Source organism: Podarcis liolepis (assembly GCF_965112155.1).
Source record: "Podarcis liolepis genome assembly, chromosome: 8".
NCBI classification, from domain to species: domain Eukaryota; kingdom Metazoa; phylum Chordata; class Lepidosauria; order Squamata; family Lacertidae; genus Podarcis; species Podarcis liolepis.
In genome coordinates, this window is record NC_139560.1 from 85,523,123 (window position 1) to 85,545,646 (window position 22,524).

Below are 22,524 nucleotides of genomic sequence, written 5' to 3' on the forward strand. Positions count from 1 at the left end.
TCTGTTTTATTTTGTTTTGATTTTGTTTTGTTTTTTATTTGTGGTTTTTTGTTTTTTGAAAATTAATAAAATGTTATCAAGTTACGCCCAAGCGGGCTGACTTGCATGGACATTTTCACACGGAGCAACCTGTCTGAAATTTATGGCCATTCCACCGAAACAGCTCACTTTCATCTTCAGTTCTAAGCCCCATGGAACACAGCAGAATTTACTTCACATTAATGTGCCTAGATTCCACCTGTTAACTACAGTAAATCCTGCAGGACAGAATTGAAAAAAAACTCCATTGAGCTCCATTGATGTTAAATTAGGAGAGGTTCAGATGCAAAGACTGGTTTCATTCAGTGCCAAGTTCCTCAGGGTGAACTGTATTAGTTTGTTACAGCAGAAATGGTCGTAGCGGGTAGCGCTGTGGGTTAAACCACAGAGTCTAGGACTTGCTGATCAGAGAAGGTCGGCGGTTCGAATCCCTGTGATGGGGTGAGCTCCCGTTGCTCAGTTCCTGCTCCTGCCAATCTAGCAGTTCGAAGGCACGTCAAAGTGCAAGTAGATAAATAGGTACCGCTCTGGCAGGAAGGTAAACAGCGTTTCCGTGCGCTGCTCTGGTTCGCCAGAAGCGGCTTAGTCATGCTGGCCACATGACCCGGAAGCTGTACGCCGGCTCCCTCGGCCAGTAGAGCAAGATGAGTGCCTCAACCCCAGAGTCAGCCACGACTGGACCTAATGGTCAGGGGTCCCTTTACCTTTACCTTACAATCCTATACACACATTTGTGTAAGCCCCATCAAACTGAGTAGACTATCAAGATACACTCACTTGGCGGCAGCAGTCCCGCACCTCCAGTAACACACATCCAATGGACCTGTGTGCATGCTAATAGCAGAGTCAGCGAGAAGCCAGACTGTCCAGATATGTGGCATCAAGTATTTTATTATTTACAGCAAATAAAGTAAAATAACATACTAGCAAAGGCAAGCTGCATCTCACACAATCATCCTCTCTGAGAAGAACAAAGAACAGAAGTTTTACAACCTTCCGTTCCCACACATACAATCATAACAAATTGTATCATCCGGTCATGCGACCTCTGCAATAGTTGCACTGGAAACACTGACATACACATGTGTAAGATCACAGGGTTAGTCAGCAACTTTGTACACAGCTGCCTAGGAGTGGTTCCTCTGAGCCCAGTGGGATTTTGAATCCAAGCTGATGTGCATAGGATTGCATGGTTCAATACAAGACTCAGGTGGAAGATATTTTCCATATAGCTAGGGGTGTTAGCTTGTTGCAACAAAATTAGTCTTGCAGCACCTTAGAAACTATGACATTTATTATTTAAGCTTTATTGGAGTGCATTACAATTCATATGTTTGAAATGCTGAGTTACAGGTCTGAGGGAAACTAAATGGGAAAATTCAGCAACAATGATAATTATGTGATTTATTATTACTACTATTATTAATGTAACAGTTGTTTATAACACAGGCATCCTGGCATAGTAAGTAGGTCTCGGTTTTGATTTCTGAATGACGTTCTACCGAGCAGACCAGAAATTAAGGAACATGACTCAACAGGTCTGATTTTGAGTAAGCATTAGTGAGCATGCAACCCTCAGTCCCACAAGTCTCAAAAGAATTCTGCAGTTTCAATGTTGCAGTCTTCCTTTTAGTATCATTTCCCAAATAAGGGATATAGAGCCTAGGACTTGCCGATCAGAAGGTCAGCAGTTCGAATCCCCGTGACGGGGTGAGCTCCCGTTGCTTGGTCCCTGCTCCTGCCAACCTAGCAGTTCGAAAGCACATGCAAGTGCAAGTAGATAAATAGGTACCGCTCCGGCGGGAAGGGAAACAGCATTTCCGTGCACTGCTCTGGTTCGCCAGAAGCGGCTTAGTCATGCTGGCCACATGACCCGGAAGCTGTACACCAGCTCCCTCGGCCAATAAAGCGAGATGAGTGCCACAACGCCAGAGTTGTCCGCGACTGGACCTAATGGTCAGGGGTCCCTTTACCTTTTATAAAGCCTGTAGGCAGAGACAGTCTTGTTTTTATCAATTGTATGGTAATTCCACTTTGGGGGCCTTTTTTGGCTGAAGAGAGGGGTACCAAAGGCTCTAAGGAAATATTATTTATTTTTATTGCCAGAGTATCCTGGAAGGCTGAAATGTCCCCTCCCTGTTTAAACACACACAGCCATTTCTGATGTCAGACTTGGGAGCTAAATATATGCACATGGGTTCAGAGAAGGGGACATGTAAACAATGTGCTATCGCGTCACTTCCTCTCTCTCATTCTTTCATTTCCCGCCCCGCCCCTCTCCTCCTCGTGCCATTCCGAGCCCGTCTTGCATCAGCCTCCCGGGCGCCAGCCGAAGACTGAAGGGCGGGCAGCTCTCGGGGCATCGTCGCGAGCCAGTGCGCATGCTCAGAGGCGGGCATCGCCTGCGCGTGGCTGAATGCCCCGCCCCCTAAAGAGCGGGCAGACCTCGCAGCCTCGAGACGGGCGACTGCGCATGCTCGGAGGCGCTGAGGTAGCGAGCGAGAGGGAACCGAGGCGCCGGCGGCCCCTTTCCCCTTTCAGCCGCTGAGCGAGGCGGGCGGCGGTGGCCATGGCTGAGGAGGAGTCGCTGAGGAAGCAGGCCGACCTGGTGCGGCGCCTGAAGCAGGACAAGGCCCCCCAGGAGGAGGTGAGGCGGGGCGGGGGGGTCCCTCATATTTCAGGCCGAAGGTGGGCGGGCGGCGCCCCGGCAGAGGCTGCGGGGAAGAGCGGCCGCCGCCGCCGCCTCCTTCCTTGCCTGGCCCTGTCATTTGGGACGCGGGCGGGGAGGCCTCCGAGGCGCTAACAGCCTGGAAGAAGCGACCCAGAGGTTTACGCGCAAGTCGTTATCGGGGGCGAAAAAGATGGATCTCTACAGGATAAAATATATACACCTACTGTATACGTAATTAGGAAACGGGGACCTTATTATTATTATTATTCTATGTTTCCCCCTGACAAGGTCTCAGACTGGACATGTCAGAATTAATAGACCTAATTTATCACAGAATTTTAGAGTGGGAAGGGATCCCCCAGGTGTCATCTAGTCCAACCCCCTGCATTGCAGGGGCATCCGTGACAGATGCTTAAAAACCTCCAAGGAAGGAGAGTTTTTTCAGTTTTCCTTTCTCCTTCCTCTCTCTCTCTCTAACAAGTGAGTTCTAACACACATCAATTAAAATAAGCAATTTGTAAATGGATCCAAACTGTTTTAAATCCATCTTGTGCTGAAAGATTTGTATTTCGTAAAATGAGCATAGGAGGCTTCACCCACAGCAGGATTTGCCGTTATTAGTGAGTTTTAATGGATTGAGGATGGTATCAGGGTTAGAGTATTAACCATTACCAAGCTTACTTAAGTAAAGCTATTGTATAAATATGAATTAGATAAAAGCTGTGTAACTTGAATTGATTAAAAAAATGTTACCTTTCAGATTGCAGAGCAGGTGGCAAAGCTGCTGGACATGAAGGCAAAAATATGTCCTGAAGAAGACAGACCTAAGTTTGTCCTCAAGACACCAAAGGTAAACCTTTTAGCCCCACCAGTACTGTGATAAGCACCAGTGCATGGCAGAGCAGAATTCCTTCATGTGCAGTACTCTTATTTTCTCAAGTGTGCACACTTTTTATGCAAATGAAAGCTTACGAGGGTTTAGGAAGACTGTCTTGTGATTTCCATTCTGATGGCTCAAGTCATGTCCTCCTGGAATCTAACATTTCTTTCTCTCAGTGAAACTATAGGGGGTTTATTTGTTGCTCCTACCCCTGCAAATTCTAGGTGTGTATTCAGAAGTGAGCCCCACTCTCTTCTGTGGGTCTTGTTGTGTGGTAAATGTACATAGCAGGGGCGCAGAACCTAAATTCTGTGAATTAAATGCAGTATTTCAGTCCTCTTGTATCTGGCCTTTTTTATACATCCCAAGCTGCCCTCCTTCCTCAGGCTGCACCCCTCACTGTGGAGTCCTATATACTCAAACTGGGATCAGTTTTCTTTGAAGCCTCCAGCAATATAGGAAATATGAAAGGACTCAGACCCGATGCTCCATAAATGTCCCTACAAGGTGTTATAGCTTTAGCTGACCTTTTCTCAGTCTTTTCCATCTTTTCCATCTTTACTATTTGAGTTCAGGTAACCAGAACTGTACACAATATTCCAAATGTGATCTTACTGTAGATTCATACAACAGTATTCTGATATTGGCAGGCTTATTTCCAATCCCTTTCCAATCATTCCTAACATGAAATTTGCCCTTTTTGCAGGTGTTGCACATTGGGTTGATTTCCACATCAAGCTTTCCACTATGGATTGCATCCAAAGCAGTGCCAGTAGAGCTCACTGGCACTTCCATTTCCTCCTCTCTGCCCCATGCCCTCCCAAAATCTTCTCCAGAGAGTCCACCAACCTCCCAGAGGTGATTTTGAGGACCGGGTGAGGGGCTACAGAAGAGAGGAGGATTAAGTTCCATTCCACTAGTGCATGCTTCTTTCAAATAAAAATAAGTAATTTGCAGTCCAGTTTAGGGATAGACTAATTACTGTATAGTTGATTAACTTGCCAATGACAGCTTTTAACCCTGTGGTTACATTAATTTGGAACAGTGACCTGATGACTGAAGTGCATCTCCTGCTGCAACTTATATGTCAAGGGTGCTGTGATTTGCTGCTGGCAATGCTATCCCATTCATGTTTCACTGTGCTGTGCTTTGCTGTGCTGGTGCAAGATGCAGACCTGATCCAGGAATAACGACTAGGACACTGACTAATCTGGTCATTTCTCCCTCTCTCACCAAAATAACTTTCCTACCCAATTCCGCCCTTTCCCAGTGCAGCTGGGCTACTTTAGCTGCATATAACAAATACTTTGCACTGCTTCTCCAAATTCTAAATGAGTTCAGAGGTTTAGCATAGTAATTAGCTGCATTGCACCAGTGCAAGGGGACTTTGTTGTAATCTTCCTGCTTGTGCAGTTCTTACCAAACAGTAGGATCCTAACTTTCATGTAGTACTGAGTGGCCACTTTATCTTCAAAGACCATACGTTGTTGGAATCAGTGCTGTGGCTTATGGGACGGGGGGCTATCCGGGTTCTTGCCCCAGGTGAAGCCTCCAGAAGGGCACCATTGAGGCTCCCATCCTGTGTGGGTGGGTGTACGGAAATGCGGGTGGGAGATGCCAACTCGGTCTTTGACCTGGATGAAATAAAGTCTAGTTTCGCCCCTGGTTGAAATAGAAAACTGGGATGTGTTGGCTTTGAAGAAAATCTGCACCGGCCTTCTTCCAGGTATATATCTGTTTAAGCAAAGATATGGAACTATGGCTCTCCTGATGTTCTTGTACTACAACTCCCATCATTGTAGGCCATGCAGATTGGGGCAGATGGGAGTTGTGGAGTCCAGCAACATTTGGAAGGCCACAGGTTGCCCATTCCTGTCCTAAAGGATCATGTTCACAATCTGGGTGTTTATTGATCCAGCACAATCATTAGACAAATTCCATCCACTTCAGCTGTTATACCTGCTGCAACCATGCCTGAGTGGAGATAGCAACCTTCTCATTAGACTGTTAAAATGCATTGTTTGTGGTACTGCCCTTAATTATGGTTGGGGAACTGTTGCTGGTCCTAAACAGGACTGCAAGATAACTGGGACAGGACATTTTCATGATATTATGCTAGTGCTTTATCAGATGCACCGGCTCCCAGTCTGCTTCCAATTCTGTGCCCTGTTTTGATTTTATCATCTTGGGACTAGACTACCTGAAGGATTGCCTTTCATATATACCTCCCTGATCCTTCAGATCCTTTTCTGAAGCTGTATTCCATGTGTTCCTATCAAGAAAAGTGAACCAGATGGCTGCTTGGAAGAGGGCCTTGTTACATCGACACCTCAGCTTCCATTTTTTGTGGATTTTTGGTGGCATGTGGAAGACTTATTTATTTATTTACCTAGCCTTTTAAAAAACATCTTGCATTTTTGAAAAAGTTACATTTCACGTTATAATCTGAGCTGCTAGTATGTTTTCATTTTTCCACTTTTCAAAGGATAAGTTTTTAAGGCTTTGTCTTAACTGTTTCGCAGTTCCCCAACATCCTGTTTTTCCAATATGTTTTGGAACAGGAACCACCATTCTCATTTTGATAAACGCTGCACTTGAACAGCACAAAGACTTTGAGGAAAGGGTGTTACCAACTAATCTAGAAGACATTGAACTTGTTTCTTTGGATTTACTGTTGGCTTTTTTTTATTCTCCCCTCAAATCTGGATGGGTTCCAGCTCCATGTTAGGAGGTTGAATGGAGTACACTGAGAGACAGGGTTTTTCCATACCAAGTCATGCCATCCCCTCCAGAGGTAGTTATTGCACAGCTTTATCATGCCAGATCCCAGATTCTGCCCACCGACATCTCTCTGAGGGGGCAGTGACCACAGCAGTTCTATAGATCAGTGTTTTTCAACCTTTTTTGGGCAAAGGCACACTTGTTTCATGAAAAAAATCACGAGGCACACCACCATTAGAAAATGTTAAAAAATTTAACTGTGCCTATATTGACTATATATAAAGTAATTCTCTTGAATAGGAATCAAATAAACACAAAGAAAGTATTTTATAATTACTTTATTATGAAATAGTAAGTAAACAGAAATATGAAAAATTATAAAATACTTTATTCAGTGCGCAACCTGGGCCTGTTTGGCTGAACACAAAGCTGATATTCTGGCTGGAATCGAAGAAAGACACACACGTAGCTCTTCGTCAACAGCTCTCAGTCTCTCTCTGTATTTAGTTTTTATAGCAATCATGCTTGAAAAGCTCATCTCACACAGATATGTAGTGGAAAATGGGAGCAATGTCAAAATAGCTTTGTTTGCCAGAAGGGGGAACTCCTTGGCAGTATCCAACCAAAAACTGTCCAAAGGTAGATCAGCAAATCTTAGCTTGAAACCACGATTTTGTCTCAGTTCAGTTAGTTCCTCCTGCTGAGCTATAAGGGTCCCTAACCCAGTCAAGGCATTCAGTGGAGACTGAAGAGAAATAAAATGACAACTTCTCCGGTCCTCCTGGTGACTCGAGTCGCGACGTCTTCTTCTCTCCGCTGCTGCGCACACTGTGCTCGGGCGGGAAGGAAGTCAGAAGATGATGTCCTACTGTGATAGGTCCAGGCTGGAGTCTGGACCAATCACAGCCCGGACATCAGAAAAGTGGAGTGTGTCCCCCTGAGGAGCGCCAATCGGCGCCCCTGCTGGCCGAGGGTGGGGTCAAAAACCCCAACCCCCCCATACCCAGGACACAGTCCGGCGCCCGCCTAGTGGGTGAAAATTTGAATTTTATTTTTTTAATCTTTCGATTTTTCAATTTTGCCCACAGCACACCAGGCAACATCTCGCGGCACACTAGTGTGCCGCGGAACAGTGGTTGAAAAACACTGCTATAGATGACTGCCACACTGCATAAATTTATCTGCGTAAATCAGAGGCAGCCTGATCCCATCCAGCCATGTTCATCAGACATTCTAAGGTAGACTAGTTCATCTCTGCAGAAACATCCTTTGGCAGGAGGTTGCCCCAGCAGGTTCTGTCACAGGGTTCTCCTCCCACCTTCTGGTGGGTACTGCTTTGTTACATTCGTTTCTTGAGTGTTCCAGTCAAGAGGTTTCCTTTTCCTTATATACAGTATTGTTCTTTCTTGAAATTGGTTACTTTTAAAAAGTTATGGCTACCACCTGGGAGGAAGGTTTCCTCCTGTTCTAGCTGGCCACTACCATAGTTTTTATAAACTTTGGCCCCTGCCTACCAGAAGATGAATTAATCCTTTCCAATATGTTCTACTCTCCACTGGCAAAAAAAACGCTTTACAGAAATTCCTACTCTCCATTTTCCATTTACTGTATCTCAAACACAGCTGTTATAAAATCTTGCAGCCACTAGAGGATGCTCTTCCACAAATAACACGCTGCTTCATAAATACTGTTTTTACACACTGGGTTCTGAAAAAAAGACTGAAGTTCAGCATGATTGTGTGTAGGCGCACACTAGACTAGCTCAGAGACATCCTGGCCCTTCGTTCTAAGTGTTCAGAGCCATCATTTTGTTTTTGGTTGGTGGAACTTAAGGTTCTAGTTTTTAAAAAGTTGGTACATCAGGCCTGAAGCTTGTCTATCCCTGCCTACTGTGCCACAAGCCTCTTCCTTGTTTTGGTTGTAACAGGCTAGTACAGTATGGCAATTGCTAGGTCAGAACTGGGTTGGTAAGATCTGGATCTGGATATGATCACAAGCAGCCACATTTAAACCCCAGCTCAATATAAAAATTCATGTAGCATGTAGTAAAGGTAAGAGCTAGTTTTCCTTGTTAATTTGTTTCCTACCTTAGTTGGCTTGTTAGGCTTTGAAGCTTGAAAACTTTGCTGAATCCCACTTTGAATTCCAAAGTTTGGCATAGTTCCTTTGCCTTTGATAACTGTTTAGTTATTTATTCTCACGAAACAGATTGCAACCTCTGCTGTAACATGTAACAGTATAAGATTTTAAGATTCTAAATTATTAAAATAAAAACAATGACATTTTAAAACAATCGCTGAATTGCTAAAACCCCAATGCAGACTGGAGAAAAACAGTTAGCAGACTATTTTTATAGTTGTTTTAAAGCTTTGCTGGTTTTATCTATGGTTTTATCTAACCTGCTTTAGTGTTGATTTTATAGTTTGATTAAGCATCTCAACTTTTTCAATATATATACAAGGTGGCTTACAAGCATGTCGAATTGCTTATTTGCATTCTTATCAGGAATAGACCTCCACATGTAGGTCTTCCACCCTAGAACAAAGTAACAGACTTCTTCCTTCTGACTGATATCTGTTTAGATTTTGGCTGCCTTGTCAGGGGGACAAAAAGCAAGGCAGCTTATTAGGAAAATAAAAATATAATATTCATGAGGATCCTCCCCTTAGGACCATTGGTGTTAGATGACCCTGTTTTGGGGTGGGGAGTCCTAGGGCAAAGTCATAACTTTAAAACCTTTTCTTAAACCACATTTTTTTTTGCCTTTCTGCCCAGGTAAGATCCTCCAGCACCATGTTCTGGAAGAGTTGTCATGGAATTTCTTCCCATTACTGAGTGCTGAAAATAGTGCACCACTTTGCCTACCTTCTCTGTTCACTTTGCCTGAACATAGCATGTGTTCAATGGAAGAGAAGTCCATCAACTTGTCTTCTGTTCTGGACTTTCAGGGTACCAGGGATTACAGTCCCAAGCAGATGGCAATCAGAGACAGAGTCTTCAGTGTCATCATCGATTGCTTCAAACGCCATGGAGCTGAGACAATAGATACTCCAGTATTTGAACTAAAGGTGAGAGGGGGCAGCAGGGGGAATAGGGCAACTGAGGAAAGGTACTGGTAGAAGTGTCAAACGTTAGTCCAGAAGTCAGACATATATTTCAAGTTCTAAAACATAATAATACAGAAGGGGGAATAAAGAAATGTTTTAAAGAGCCAGTGTCACACTGAATTTCCTTTCTGTGGAATTACTTCCTACACTTAGGCTGCAGTCCTACACCTGCTCAGGAATGTCACACTGAACTTAGTGAGACTTCTGACTAGGTATGTATAGGATTGCAGTGTCAGTTTTACGTTTATTTAGTTTATTATTGTGTTGGTTTTTGTTATATACATTTTGTAAGGGGCACTTTCATAGGGAAGAAGAAAAGTTGGGTGGAAAGAATATAGATTTTATTAAGGTCCCTCCCCACGCACCTTACGGCTTTATAAGAGCAAATTTGCCTGAATATGCATTTGTTTTGCCCTATAAAAAACCTATTGCTTACCATAACTCTTTACTTGCCTTTGATTTATTTTATTTTTTCTACCTCCCTCTCCCGTCCCTTACCTTTTAGGAAACTTTGACAGGCAAGTATGGAGAAGATTCCAAGCTGATCTATGATCTGAAAGATCAGGGGGGAGAGCTCCTATCTCTTCGCTATGATTTAACTGTATCCTTTAATCCCATGCTCCTAGCTTGGGCAGAAAACTGCTCTTCAGCAGACGAGGAACATCTGCACTTACTCTAAGTAGATTCAGAAACTTTTGGAAGAGGAGGTCACAGTTGATGCTGAATCACAGGAACCATTGTTGCTCTCAATTTTTAGGAGTATTTGCATATATTTTTTTAAATGGTGTGCCTCATTTAAAGAAGTATAATCTTTTCAAAAGTGAATGTACACCATTGCTTCTATTCATTTACACATCTTGTTCTTTTTGCCTCCTGATGTCATCTAGCAGATGCCAAGTCATTTCTTCAACTGATTTCAACCCACTAGATCAAATGCATCCAGTAGTATAGGTTGAATTATATACTTTAGGATTTTAGATGTTTTCCTTAGCCTTTTCTTCTCAGGTTCCATTTGCTCGTTTTCTGGCTATGAACAAAATTACCAATATTAAACGTTACCATATTGCTAAGGTCTACAGGCGGGACAACCCAGCCATGACAAAAGGCCGATACAGAGAGTTCTACCAGTGTGTGAGTATCTGTAGGATGGCCTTAAAGTGTATATGGCTCTTAACTGGTTTCCTGCTCGTTCCTCCCTTCTCATTCTGCATATAACATTTTTGCTCTACTTCCTTCTCCCAGTCAGCTGGTGCCTTTCCCATTTCCCCCTGTAGTTGGCTGTCACGTCTTTCTCATGCCTGAATTGCTTCCAGAACTTAAAATACAGTAATGTAACACCCAGAGTGTTTTGTAGTTATCCTCAACCCCCCTGGCCTTTTTCTACAGGAACACTTCCATTGATTCAGTGAAAGCCTGGTGAAAATACCTTAAAGGTAGTGGGACACACAAGTAATTGTTTTGATTTTGACTGACGAACTATAGGAGGACCTGGAACAGCTGCCTAAAAAGATGTAGTCACTATAGTGGCTAGGCTGTCCACTGACAATCAGCTGCTTCAGGAATGGAGGGAAGGGCTGCCTTACAGAAATAAGGGAAAGATCACTGCCTGGAGGGAGAAGGTGGAAAACTCCCTGTAGCACAGTCTGTGGTTTCCTCTCCAGATTTCCTTTATTCTAGAGTTTATTGGAGTTCTACGGATTCCAGTTCTTTTGTTTTTGAGTGCATTCAGCCATGAAACCTCACAGCAGGAAACCTGGAGAACACTTTTAAGTGGACTCAGTGGGAGGAAGTTAGGGATGGAGCAAGCAGAGCCAAACAAGCAAGCCCCTCACCCCGTGTTGTAGTACTCTGTTCGGGCACAATGTCTGAACTGGGCTTTTATCTCCTTTCTGTTGATAGGCTGCTTTGTAGGTTCATAAATGGTGCTGTATAAATGATACTTCTGTGCCTACATGCTTGTTTACCGGCTGCCACCAAAGTGCAGTTAACTGACATTTTGTCTTAATTTGTCTGCATATATTCACTATGCTTTCTCAGCCTTGATTTGCCTCAACATTTTTTAACTATCTTTGGCACCTTTTTATATTTGTGGGTATCTTGATATGATTAAAGATACTTGAATGTGTGCCTTGTTCCAAATCGCAAATGACTGACAATCCATGCTGCTATTATTTTTTACATTTCTTACCTGCCCTTCACCATAGAGTTCCAAGGCAGGTTACAAGAATATAAATATACAATGTTAAAATTGGTTTAAACGACTTAACTGCCTTGCTGTGCTGTCAAGACTTGGGGAAGATGTGAACTATGTATCGCGCAACCTGTGTGTCTGTCACTCAGGTGGATGCTTTCTGCTTTAAGGATTTTCACATCTGCAATTTGTGCCCCAGGATTTTGACATTGCTGGCCAGTATGACCCCATGATTCCTGATGCGGAGTGCCTGAAGATTATTCATGAGATCCTGAGTGCCCTACAAATAGGAGCATTTGTTATCAAGGTGAGAACAAGTCTAGAAATCTAGAGCAGTTTTATCCAGAATGTACACAAAATACTATTCTATTTATTTAAACTTGTCCTTTGCTGTGAACATAAAATGAGAAACACAGTTGGTTTTGTCTTAATTTTTCAGTATATTTTCATTGTGCTTCCTCAAATTTGATTAGAAATAATTTATTTCCCCAGCTTTTGCTGCTTTTTCCTTATTTGTATTTGCAGGTCCCTTACCAGAATTGTCCTAGTAAACATAAATCACTTACATTGTATATATACCTTGATAGACTATAGATAGACTGTTGATAGGCCATAGATTGTTTAATTAGCCAAAGGCATGGGAGAAGAGGAATGTTTTTGCCTGGTGCCTAAAGATACGTAATGAGCTTTCCTGGGGAGAACATCCCGCAAGCACGGAGCCACTGCAGAAAAGGCCCATTTCAGAGTTAGGTTGTTACTAACTAACTCAATGCTGGTGTCTTCTCCATACTGTAGAAAGAAAGAGGAGGGCTGTGTTCAGTTCTGCCACGAGTGAGATAATGTTTCCACAAGATACATGTGCACATGTATCTCCTATTGATTTCAGTTTCAGTTCTTCAATACCAACTCCTATTGGTTTTCAGTTACAGTATTTCAGGGACCTTCCCCCCCCCCAAAAAAAATAATACTTAGCTTTCTTGAGGGAGGAAAGTGAGCCAAAGCAGCTGCCCATCCAACGGCCTCATCTTTCCCCTGCCCCTCAGAGGTAATAACATGCAGAAGCATGAACCATGAGTTGCTACTTGGGAAAAAAAAAATTCAATTTCCCTGCAGGTCAACGACCGTCGTATCCTTGATGGGATGTTTGCAGTATGTGGAGTTCCAGAGAGCAAATTCCGGTCCATCTGCTCTGCTGTGGACAAGCTAGACAAGGTAAGGACATCAGGATGTTTTTACCGTGGCTCAAGTGTTTGGTAAACATGGAAAGACATTGACATCCCACTGCATTTCCCATGGTGTGACCATAGAGAAAATATCAAAGTGTATGATAAAAAGAAAGAAAGTAAGAAAAAGTTGGGCACCTAAGGCTACCAGAAGACGTTTTTGGTCCTCCCTCAGAACTACAGTGTGTTGGGGGCTGCTGGCTGGGTCTAGGAAGCCAACGCTTATGATAATCAGAGAAAAGAGGGTCTTCAAGGCTTCCTAAGAACTTTCCTTGTGGGTACAGCATTGAATATTACCCCTCACCCCTTTTCTGAAACCCTGCTCCTTGAGAATGAAACTGATACTGGATTGCTATTTATGAGTGGCAGAGAAACTGTCAAGTCCGGAAGAAGTTGACACATATGCAGGAGGTGGAGCTTTTGTTTTTTGAAAAACTTTGGGGGGGGATTTATTGGGTTTTATAAGCAAGGATCATAGGAATATTACTAATATCTACTAATAAATAGACCAAGCCTTCTCATGCCATTTGTATATCACAAAAATAGCATAATACGTTTGCAGTGATATCTACAGCACATGGTTCATTAGTAATCAGCGTATAAGTTCTTGTTTTGTGAATTCGTTTAAACGAAAAGAGGAAACAGGATAGAACAGTTTACAGATAACATTCAATATTACATAACTAAATGCATAATCATGAGCCATAGTGGTAGTGAGGTACTTTTTATTTGCTTCTTTTTTTTGGCACAATCCTGCAACTGGGATCAGTGGACAATTTCCCATTAGGCTGACCTTGAGGGTTTTTGTTTTTTAACCCTCAGAAATAAGGTGCTTATCAGTGCTCATATCTTGCAGACTAATATTTTGCAATAGCTACTGTTTATATCTTGGTATAATAAAGTTTTCAGATCAACACTCATTCTATAATTACTCTTTTAATTGCTCCATTAACATTAGTCTAGTATTTCATGACAACTTGAGACGTCCGCAGTTTAAAGTTACTCTTTCTGTCTTCTTAAGATCCCACATGCTGGGAGTAATGAGTAATGATTACCTTGACTTCTTAGCTTAACTGCTCAGTTTGTGGATCTGTTTTTGTCCTATTGAAATGCTTGGATTGCCACATCACACTGTTTACCTCTTCAAAGGGCTGTCATTCAAATATGGCAGACCCAGGTTAGCACACAGAGTTCCACATGCAATAAAAAGGTAAAGGGACCCCTGACCATTAGGTCCAGTCATGACCGACTCTGGGGTTGCGGCGCTCATCTCGCTTTATTGGCCGAGGGAGCCGGCGTACAGCTTCCGGGTCATGTGGCCAGCATGACTAAGCCGCTTCTGGCGAACCAGAGCAGCACACAGAAGCGCCGTTTACCTTCCTGCCGGAGCATGCAATAGTACACACTTAATAAAGCCAAGGCAGAATGCTAACATTATTTCATTTTTGAATTGTTTCCTGTGGAAAGGATAGGTTCCAGTACATGTATCACAAATCCCAGGTGTCTAGTTAATTTGCACCACAACAATATTTTGCTTTCCCTGCTCCTTTTTTTCAAATTAATGCAAAATTAAGTGTGGGTAGGAGCAGGGAAGCCCTGCTCTCAACAGTTTTGTGTGACGAAGGATCTTGCTATATCAGGATCCCTGATTGCAAGTAGAAGCTCTAGGCACACCTTCCCTGTGCAACATAAGGAAGGTCAGGGACTGGGCAGGGGAGGGGAGTGCATGTTTCGAGGCAGAGCTTGTATATGTACTCCTGGCCCTATAGTCACTATAGCAAATGCCTGAACATGTCTTATGTGTATCTCCCATCAAATGAGGCACTTTTTCTGCAGTAATGCTGTTGCTTTTATATTGCACACCACCCTTCAGGGACTGTGTAGAATGTTCTGGAGATGATTTTCTCATTTGTAGTCAATAGGGGTTTGAAATATAGAGAGAAGTCCCATGGAATCAGAATACAGTGGTGCCCCGCAAGACGAATGCATCGCAAGACTGAAAACTCGCTAGACAAAAGAGTTTTCCGTTTTGGAGGTGCTTCGCAAAACGAATTTCCTATGGGCTTGCTTCGCAAGACGACAATGTCTTGCGAGTTCCTGCTGGGGTTTTTTTCTCCCCCCCCCTTTTCTAAGCCGCTTATCAGCTGATCCGATCAGCAGATAAGCCGCTAAAAGCCGCTAATAGCACTAATCCGCTAATCCTTCAATGGGCTTGCTTCGCAAGACGAAAAAACCGCTAGACGAAGAGAATCACAGAAACGGATTCTTTTTGTCTTGCGAGGCACCACTGTAGAAATGAGACAAGGAAAATGCTTCTTATAAGGCTCTTATAAGTGGTTAAAAAAACTGGATAAATGACTTGTTTAAACATTAAGAGACCATATAACTCTAATTCTGTACACAGATGGCTTGGGATGATGTGAGAAGTGAGATGGTTGGAGAGAAGGGTCTCTCGCCAGAGATTGCAGATCATATTGGTGAATATGTTCAGCTTAGGGGTGAGTATGAAAAAGGAAAGCTTTGTCATTCTTATTCTGAGGCATGTGGGCTTGGGATCTCATGCTCATGCAATCCATCTAGCTGCTGTTCAAGATAGTGTTTAATCTCTGTGACACAGAAAGGGATGTTGTGTTAGCACCAATGCATACATGACTGAGTGGGGGAGGGACAGAGAACAGGAAATGATGCTGTTTATTCTCTTGTATTTCTGTGGACACATTGCAGGGAGAAGGGAAGTATATCTCCATACTGATCAAAAGAGAAGCACAATCCAAAGTCTGGAAGCAAAAGCACACGGGTCATTGTATTTTCCTGTAAGGTCATCATGTCTGACTTGGCACATAGTCTGAAATACCAGAGGGGTGGTCAGCCTCCTCACCCCCTCTGGAGAGTCCTGGCAATTGAGGCTAAAGCACTTAACTGGTGGGGAAAGGAGTCTGGGTTTAACTTTCAAGTGTCCAAAATTCTATTAACCTAAGTATCGCCATATTAAAACAGATACAACTGCATCAGATGAGAGAAGTGAAGAAAGAACTGTTGAGCTGGGTTGGCAGGAGATGGTTTTCTGTCAGTCCTGATGCATATTTTGCAGAGGATAATACGTACCGCATGTATCACTTCTGCAGGTGGGCTGAGTCTGATTGAGCAGTTGCTCCAAGATCCAAAGCTGTCACAGAACAAGCTGGCTAGGGAAGGCCTTGAAGAAATGAAGCTGCTGTTTGAGTACTTAACTATTTTCGGCATTTTGGAGCAAGTGAGTGAGGGCAGTGCAATTCTAGTCCTGGTCTATCTAATCACCTGTGTGTTTCTGACCGCTAAGGAGGTTATGATTCTGTTTTGCAGGTTTCCTTTGACCTGAGCCTGGCTCGTGGCTTGGATTACTACACTGGTGTAATCTGTGAGGCTGTTCTCCAGCAAAGTGACCAAACAGATGAGTCTGTTAGTGTGGGCAGCATAGCTGGAGGTGGCCGCTATGATGGCCTAGTAGGGATGTTTGACCCCAAGGGGCGGAAAGTGCCTTGTGTTGGATTCAGCGTTGGCATTGAACGGATCTTCTCCATCATGGAACAAAAAGTGGCGGTAAGGACTGCTTGCTTTTCCCTTTCTCAAGGTTTGGTTAGCTCACAACAAACAACTACAAGCTCTGTCAGTTTTGGAGTCTGTGGCCATGTGACTCTCAAGAGCTTTTAAGTACACTGTATATTTCGAGAGACTTTTTACATCAACTAAAGGTCATGTGAGTACCTGCTCATCCAAAATGTTGAGGAATATATCCATTATTGGAGGAACTGGAACTTAGCTGAACAACATAGTTGTAGACATACCAAGCTGACCCCATAGTTTCTTTACACAAGTATTTAAGGGAGTGGGGGCTAAATGAGATTTGTATCAGTGTCTCAATGGAATGGGGATAGAGTTATGTGTATGCTTAAACTCTCTAGAAAAGACAGAATGTGGAAGAGGTTACTCTGTATGCCAGGGTACAGAGTCCCAAACTAGAAAACTTTAGAGGGATAAACTTCTCCACAAAATCACTTTGCATGGAAATACAAAGTGAAAAACGTAATTCAGTTCAGAGGATACATTACACTTGCACACCAGTTTTTTGAAGTTCTTTGACGGTATGTACAAATAGAACATTTTCTCTTATGTTTGGTAAAGGCTGTTCTCCAACTGGAGTGCTCACAGGCCAGTGTTTCCCAGTTGTCAGTGTTTATACTACATTTTTTTAGATTTTCCTTGAGACAGTCTTTAAACCTCTTTTGTTGACCACCAGCATTACGCTTTCCATTTTTAAGTTCGGAATAAAGTAGTTGGACGTCAGACTCCCAAGAGACTGTGATCTACTCCCTGGGGGTGGAACTGGCAGTGATCTACCCATTTTTTTAGGGGGGGCAGACCAAAGTTGTTGACCTTTTTTTAAAACAGTAAGTGTCCAGGATTAAAATAAATTGCTCACCAACAACACAGCCGCTAACAGACGAACGCAGCACTACAGGAGACAACAAAGGAACGATCACTAAACGCGATGCAGGGAAAGACCGAGGGGGGCAGAGATAAGGATCCGGGGATCATCCTGGGATCAACCTGTCGATCATGGTTGATGGGTTGGACACCCCTGATCTACAGGTTTGCTATAAACACATCTGTCTCTAATGCACAACAGCACCTGTTTGCCTGCTGTAGTACCAAGGGTAGCATAGTTCTGCAGTAGTCTTGGAATGGTTCAATAGTCTATTGCACTGTGCAATAAGCTCATGTAACTACTTGAAATCGTCTGGCATACATGAATTTTGGGATTCTCTTGTTAGAGTGCTTCTATGTATCTTTTTCAAACCTCTGTCTCCACCTTCAGGCTTCTGAGGAAAAGATCCGGACAACCGGGACCCAGGTGCTAGTGGCGTCTGCTCAGAAGAAACTCCTTGAAGAGAGGCTAAAGCTTGTTTCTGAGCTGTGGGATTCTGGGATCAAGGTGCAACTGCAGTATATAAAGGGTTGGGCCCAAAATAGGGGTCATAGAATTGGGGGTGGGGAGAAGGGGAGTTCTTTCTATTCCTCTGTCTTTGTCATGTGGCAGGAATGAATAATAGGAATAGGGGTACAGTGGTGCCCCGCAAGACGAATGCCTCGCAAGACGGAAAACTCGCTAGACGAAAGAGTTTTCCGTTTTGGAGGTGCTTCGCAAAACGAATTTCCTATGGGCTTGCTTCGCAAGACGACAATGTCTTGCGAGTTCCTGCTGGGTTTCCCCCCCCCTTTTTCTAAGCCACTAAGCCGCTTATCAGCTGATCGATCAGCAGATAAGCCGCTAAAAGCTGCCAATAGCGCTAATCCGCTAATCCGTCAATGGGCTTCCTTCGCAAGACGAAAAAACCGCTAGACGAAGAGAATCACAGAACGGATTCTTTTCGTCTTGCGAGGCACCACTGTATGTTTGACAGGTGAGGGGACCAGACCTTCCTACACACATTCACATGGGCATAGCTAGGATTTTTGTTGGCGGGGGGGGGGGGGAACCGACGTGATTGGTCAGTTAGTTAAATATTTCTATTGTTTTACTTGAACTGGGAGGGCAGTTGCCCCCCCCCCCGGCTACACCCATGCACAATTCACCCTCCATTCAAGCAGCAAAAAATAATATTGCAGTTCAAGGCACTTCCAAAGGATGAGGCACCTAGAGAAAGGCACTTGAGGATGGGTGTGGCCTGGGGCAGGTGCTTAGCTGTGGCAATGTAGCTGCGTGATTTACCCTGTAGTTAATTAAATAGCCTAATACTTCATCCTAAAATAGTTAGATGAATTTATATTATATACCCTTCATTTTTTTAAAAAATGTAAAATCCTGCTAGATCTGCAGCCTTAAGTGAAACATGCAGTGGCGATGACTTGGACTTTGTATAGTCTGAATTAAGTTTGCATTATAAGGATCATTATGTTCTGCAATAAGGGAATTTAGGTGTTGATTTCAATATATTCCTGGCATTTAGAGGCATCTGCCAGTAGGAAGTGTAGAGCACAACAGGCTTCAATCTTTCTATCATCAGGAAATATTATTTGCATCATTACTCCTACCAAGAACCCCCTAAAACTGCCATGGAAAGCCAATGTGTTGAAGTTTCTGGGTATGTTTGATTGGTTCACACGGGTCATTGGTCAAGTCTACAGTGGTGCCCCGCAAGACGAATGCCTCGCAAGACGAAAAACTCGCTAGACGAAAGGGTTTTTCGGTTTTGCGTTGCTTCGCTAGACAAATTTCCCTATGGGCTTTCTTCGCAAGACAAAAACGTCTTGCGCTTTTTTTTAAAGCCACTTGAAGAGGCGCAGTTGCGACGGACCGTGCTTCGCAAGACGAAAAACATCGCAAGACGAAAAGACTCGCGGAACGAATTATTTTCGTCTTGAGAGGCACCACTGTACTGAATTTCATGTGGGCTAACAGTTTGCCCTAGGAAACACACTAGGCATACATTTCCAGATTGCTGGGGAGGGATGGGAATGATGAATAGCCTCTTTTTAGATAAGCCTATGTACAATCAGTGTTCTTTTCATTGAGAAAACCTGGATAAGCTTTCTAAATGGTCCCCCAACACCACGGTTTGAAACCTACTTGCAAAGAACAGTGGAGGTTACTCTGTCTTGGCCTACTAACTTTTTTTCTCTGCTTTTTAGGCAGAGGTGCTTTATAAGAAGAACCCCAAACTATTGAACCAGTTGCAGTACTGTGAGGAGACGGGAATCCCTCTTGTTGCCATCCTGGGAGAGCAAGAGCTAAACGATGGAGTGGTCAAACTGCGAGATGTAGCTACTAGAGAAGAGGTACTCGTGGCTCTTCATCTTAGGTTTTTGCAAAGAGAAAGTCTCTGAGGGTAGAACTATAACTAATGTCCAGCTAAAAGCAGGAGTAATTTCATAAAAAATTGAATTCCTTTGTCTTATTAGCCAGAAGGGCTCTGCACACAACATAAAACTACATCTGCACAAACATAAATGTATTTATTACATTTATATTATATGTTTCTACAAGTAGCTCAAAGCAGTATACATCATTCTCCCCACTTCATTTTATCTTCTCAACAATCCTGTGAGATAAGTTCAACTGAGAGACAGTGCCTGGCCAGTTATCACCCATTGAGCTATATGGCTGGAGCAGAGATTTCAATCTAGTCCAGCATTAGAACAACTGTGTCACACTGGTTCTCAAGTGTTATCAGGTCTGCCCTGGGGTCACATTTAGTGTTCTTGTTGTTTGCTACGACTCAGGCTCACTGATGCTATTCAGTTAAGTCTTTCAAAGGCAGGAGATAAGAAGTCGTAAGATTAGAGAAGTCTAGAATAAGGTGTGAATTATCTAATCCAAGGATAAAGGAGCTCTTACTGGCTCCTCTGTATTGAATGAGGTACATCACACTTTATTCTAATTTAAGCAATTACAACTTGTTTTTCAGGTCAGTTCCACAGATATTTTGGAGACAGCAATACATTCCTTGCTAACCCAATAATTCAAGTTACAGATAGGTAGCCGTGTTGGTCTGCCATAGTCAAAATAAAAAAATTCCTTCCAGTAGCACCTTAAAGACCAACTAAGTTAGTTCTTGGTATGAGCTTTCGTGTGCATGCACACTTCTTCAGATACACATGATGATACATGATGTGTATCTGAAGAAGTGTGCATGCACACAAAAGCTCATACCAAGAACTAACTTAGTTGGTCTTTAAGGTGCTACTGGAACCAATAATTCAAATGTTTGTTTTTCTTTCCTGCTCTTGTTTGGCCAGCCACAGCAGCTATGTTGGGTAACAGAAAGCCAAGGGAACTGCTTAACAGTTCGAGAATACAAACTATATGGGAACCTAGATATTATACACTTAAAGTATATATTAAATGTATGCATTCTTGCTTCATCTCACAACTAACTTCATCCAAATGCACAAATACGTCTGTCTGACCACTTTTCCATCCTGCTTTCCTTGCACCTGTACTGGTGATGTTGCCAGTGACTGTTTCATAGGGCAGGACAAGGTGAATCATGCACTTGAAATACTGCAGTACTGAAAGTGGAGTGTGTGTTCCATTTGAGGAGTAATAGTTCTTAGCTACAGAGCAAGGAAATACGACTAATTTGGCTTATCTTGTGAACTTGCCATTTAAATTGTTTAAGCATGGCAAAACCTTTTGTTTCCAAAAAAGGAAAGGGTGAGGAGGTCTGATCTTTCATTGCTTTTAATTGATCTCTGAGACATGGAGGAGAGGGAAAAAGAAAAGGCAACAAAACTTTCTTCAACTTTGTTTGGAGGGCAGATTTCCACCTCCCCCCCCCCCTCCTCTGTCTAGGATTTCTCTCTCACACAGTTGCAAAACCACAAATCTTATCTTGCTAGGCTCTGCCTTAACACACACACCCCTCATTCTGTGACATCCAAGAAAAAGCAACGTAAAAGCAGTCATTCAAGGCGCATATAGACTTGAATAGTGTCAAATATTATGGCAAATGAGGGATCCAGCTGAGGACTTGATAAACCTTCTGCTGTCAAGTTGCAAGCAATCTGCAACTTTAAAGGGATAGAAAAATTGCAAATTCAATTTAATAGAGCAAAAGGTAGCTAGAGGGGTGGTTTATTATAACACAGAATACACTGGCCTGATTCACATGTCAAAGGAAGTCACACTCTTGGCTTGTTCTTGGGTATAGTTGGTGATTAGGGAGCAGAGAGACAGCTTAACCACGATGACAGGCTAAGCCAAAGCTTCGCATAGCAAAGGGTTGAGGTGCAGCAAAGTGGCTCTGCAAGCTCTCTTCTGGGAGCCCACACAGTTGCATGGCCCCAGTAAGACATAGCTGGGCTTACTATATTGTGCAAACTAAGCCATTGTGTTGGGAGATATTTCAGTAGGTTGTTGAGGGGCGAGTGCACTGGGGTAGGGAGTGAGAGACAAGTGTTTTGTAGCTTACTCATGTTTCTGCTTTGTAGGTGAATGTTCGCAGAGAAGGAATTATTGAGGAAATCAAGAGACGAACGTGTCTTCCCTAGAGGTTTTCACTGGATTCCCTTGGGGAGATTTGCTGAGACCCTTTTCAAAACATAATGCCCGTTTTGCTCATAATACATTCTTGGACGTGGGGGGGGGGGCGGTCCTCAAAGCTGTATTTATTTTACCATGAAGCTTCTTTTCACTGGATTTGAGGAGTGACAGGACACTATTTTATTTTATTTTAAAAGTTGCTCCTATAAAATAATTCAAAAGAACCTTTGAGTTGTTTTCTAGGGAACGCCATCTGCTCTGTGAGCATCTTGGTGTTTACACAGGGAGAGTGCATGACCCTTTCAGCATTCTGGTCTATTCACTCTCCCTATTCTGACTTCATCTATCAGCATTATATTAATAAAGCTTATTACAACCCCATGCTTTCTGCTGTGTTCATGTTTTCCCTTTCAGCTACACAAACATGATGCTCAGCCACCATTGCATTTCTCAAATTAAGTACATTTCACAGCAGGGGTGCTGTTTTACCAATCCTCTGCATGTCAAGTAATTGGTTTTAGCTTTGGCCAGGTGTTGCCTCAGGAGCAGACCTGATAGCCCTATTATTACTCACAGGAACTGTTTACTTCTCCCTAAACAAAATAACAACAGAGTAGCCAAAGCTTTCAAAAGAGTGAGCATAGAATCATAGAGTTGGAAGAGATCACAA

The 22,524-nt window shown here is 43.1% G+C and overlaps 1 protein-coding gene across 1 annotated transcript; it reads left to right on the top strand.

The window, feature by feature from the left end:
- Positions 1–2,481: 2,481 nt before the first annotated feature.
- Positions 2,482–22,235, top strand: LOC310713742 (histidine--tRNA ligase, cytoplasmic-like). The gene is made up of 13 exons (XM_083518220.1): positions 2,482–2,686; positions 3,471–3,560; positions 9,260–9,379; positions 9,924–10,019; positions 10,424–10,549; positions 11,809–11,916; positions 12,723–12,821; positions 15,237–15,330; positions 15,958–16,085; positions 16,175–16,411; positions 17,688–17,804; positions 19,502–19,648; positions 21,803–22,235. The coding sequence occupies exons 1-13, from the start codon at positions 2,609–2,611 to the stop codon at positions 21,860–21,862; spliced, it is 1,500 nt and encodes a 499-aa protein (XP_083374346.1). The 5' UTR covers positions 2,482–2,608; the 3' UTR covers positions 21,863–22,235.
- Positions 22,236–22,524: the final 289 nt, after the last annotated feature.

Coding starts and splice junctions, on each gene's coding strand:
- LOC310713742 (XM_083518220.1), top strand. CDS start 2,609: ATGGCTGAGGAGGAGTCGCTGAGGAAGCAGGCCGACCTGGTGCGGCGC. Junction 11,917..12,722: donor TAGGAGCATTTGTTATCAAG/GTGAGAACAAGT, acceptor ATTTCCCTGCAG/GTCAACGACCGTCGTATCCT. Junction 19,649..21,802: donor ATGTAGCTACTAGAGAAGAG/GTACTCGTGGCT, acceptor TCTGCTTTGTAG/GTGAATGTTCGCAGAGAAGG.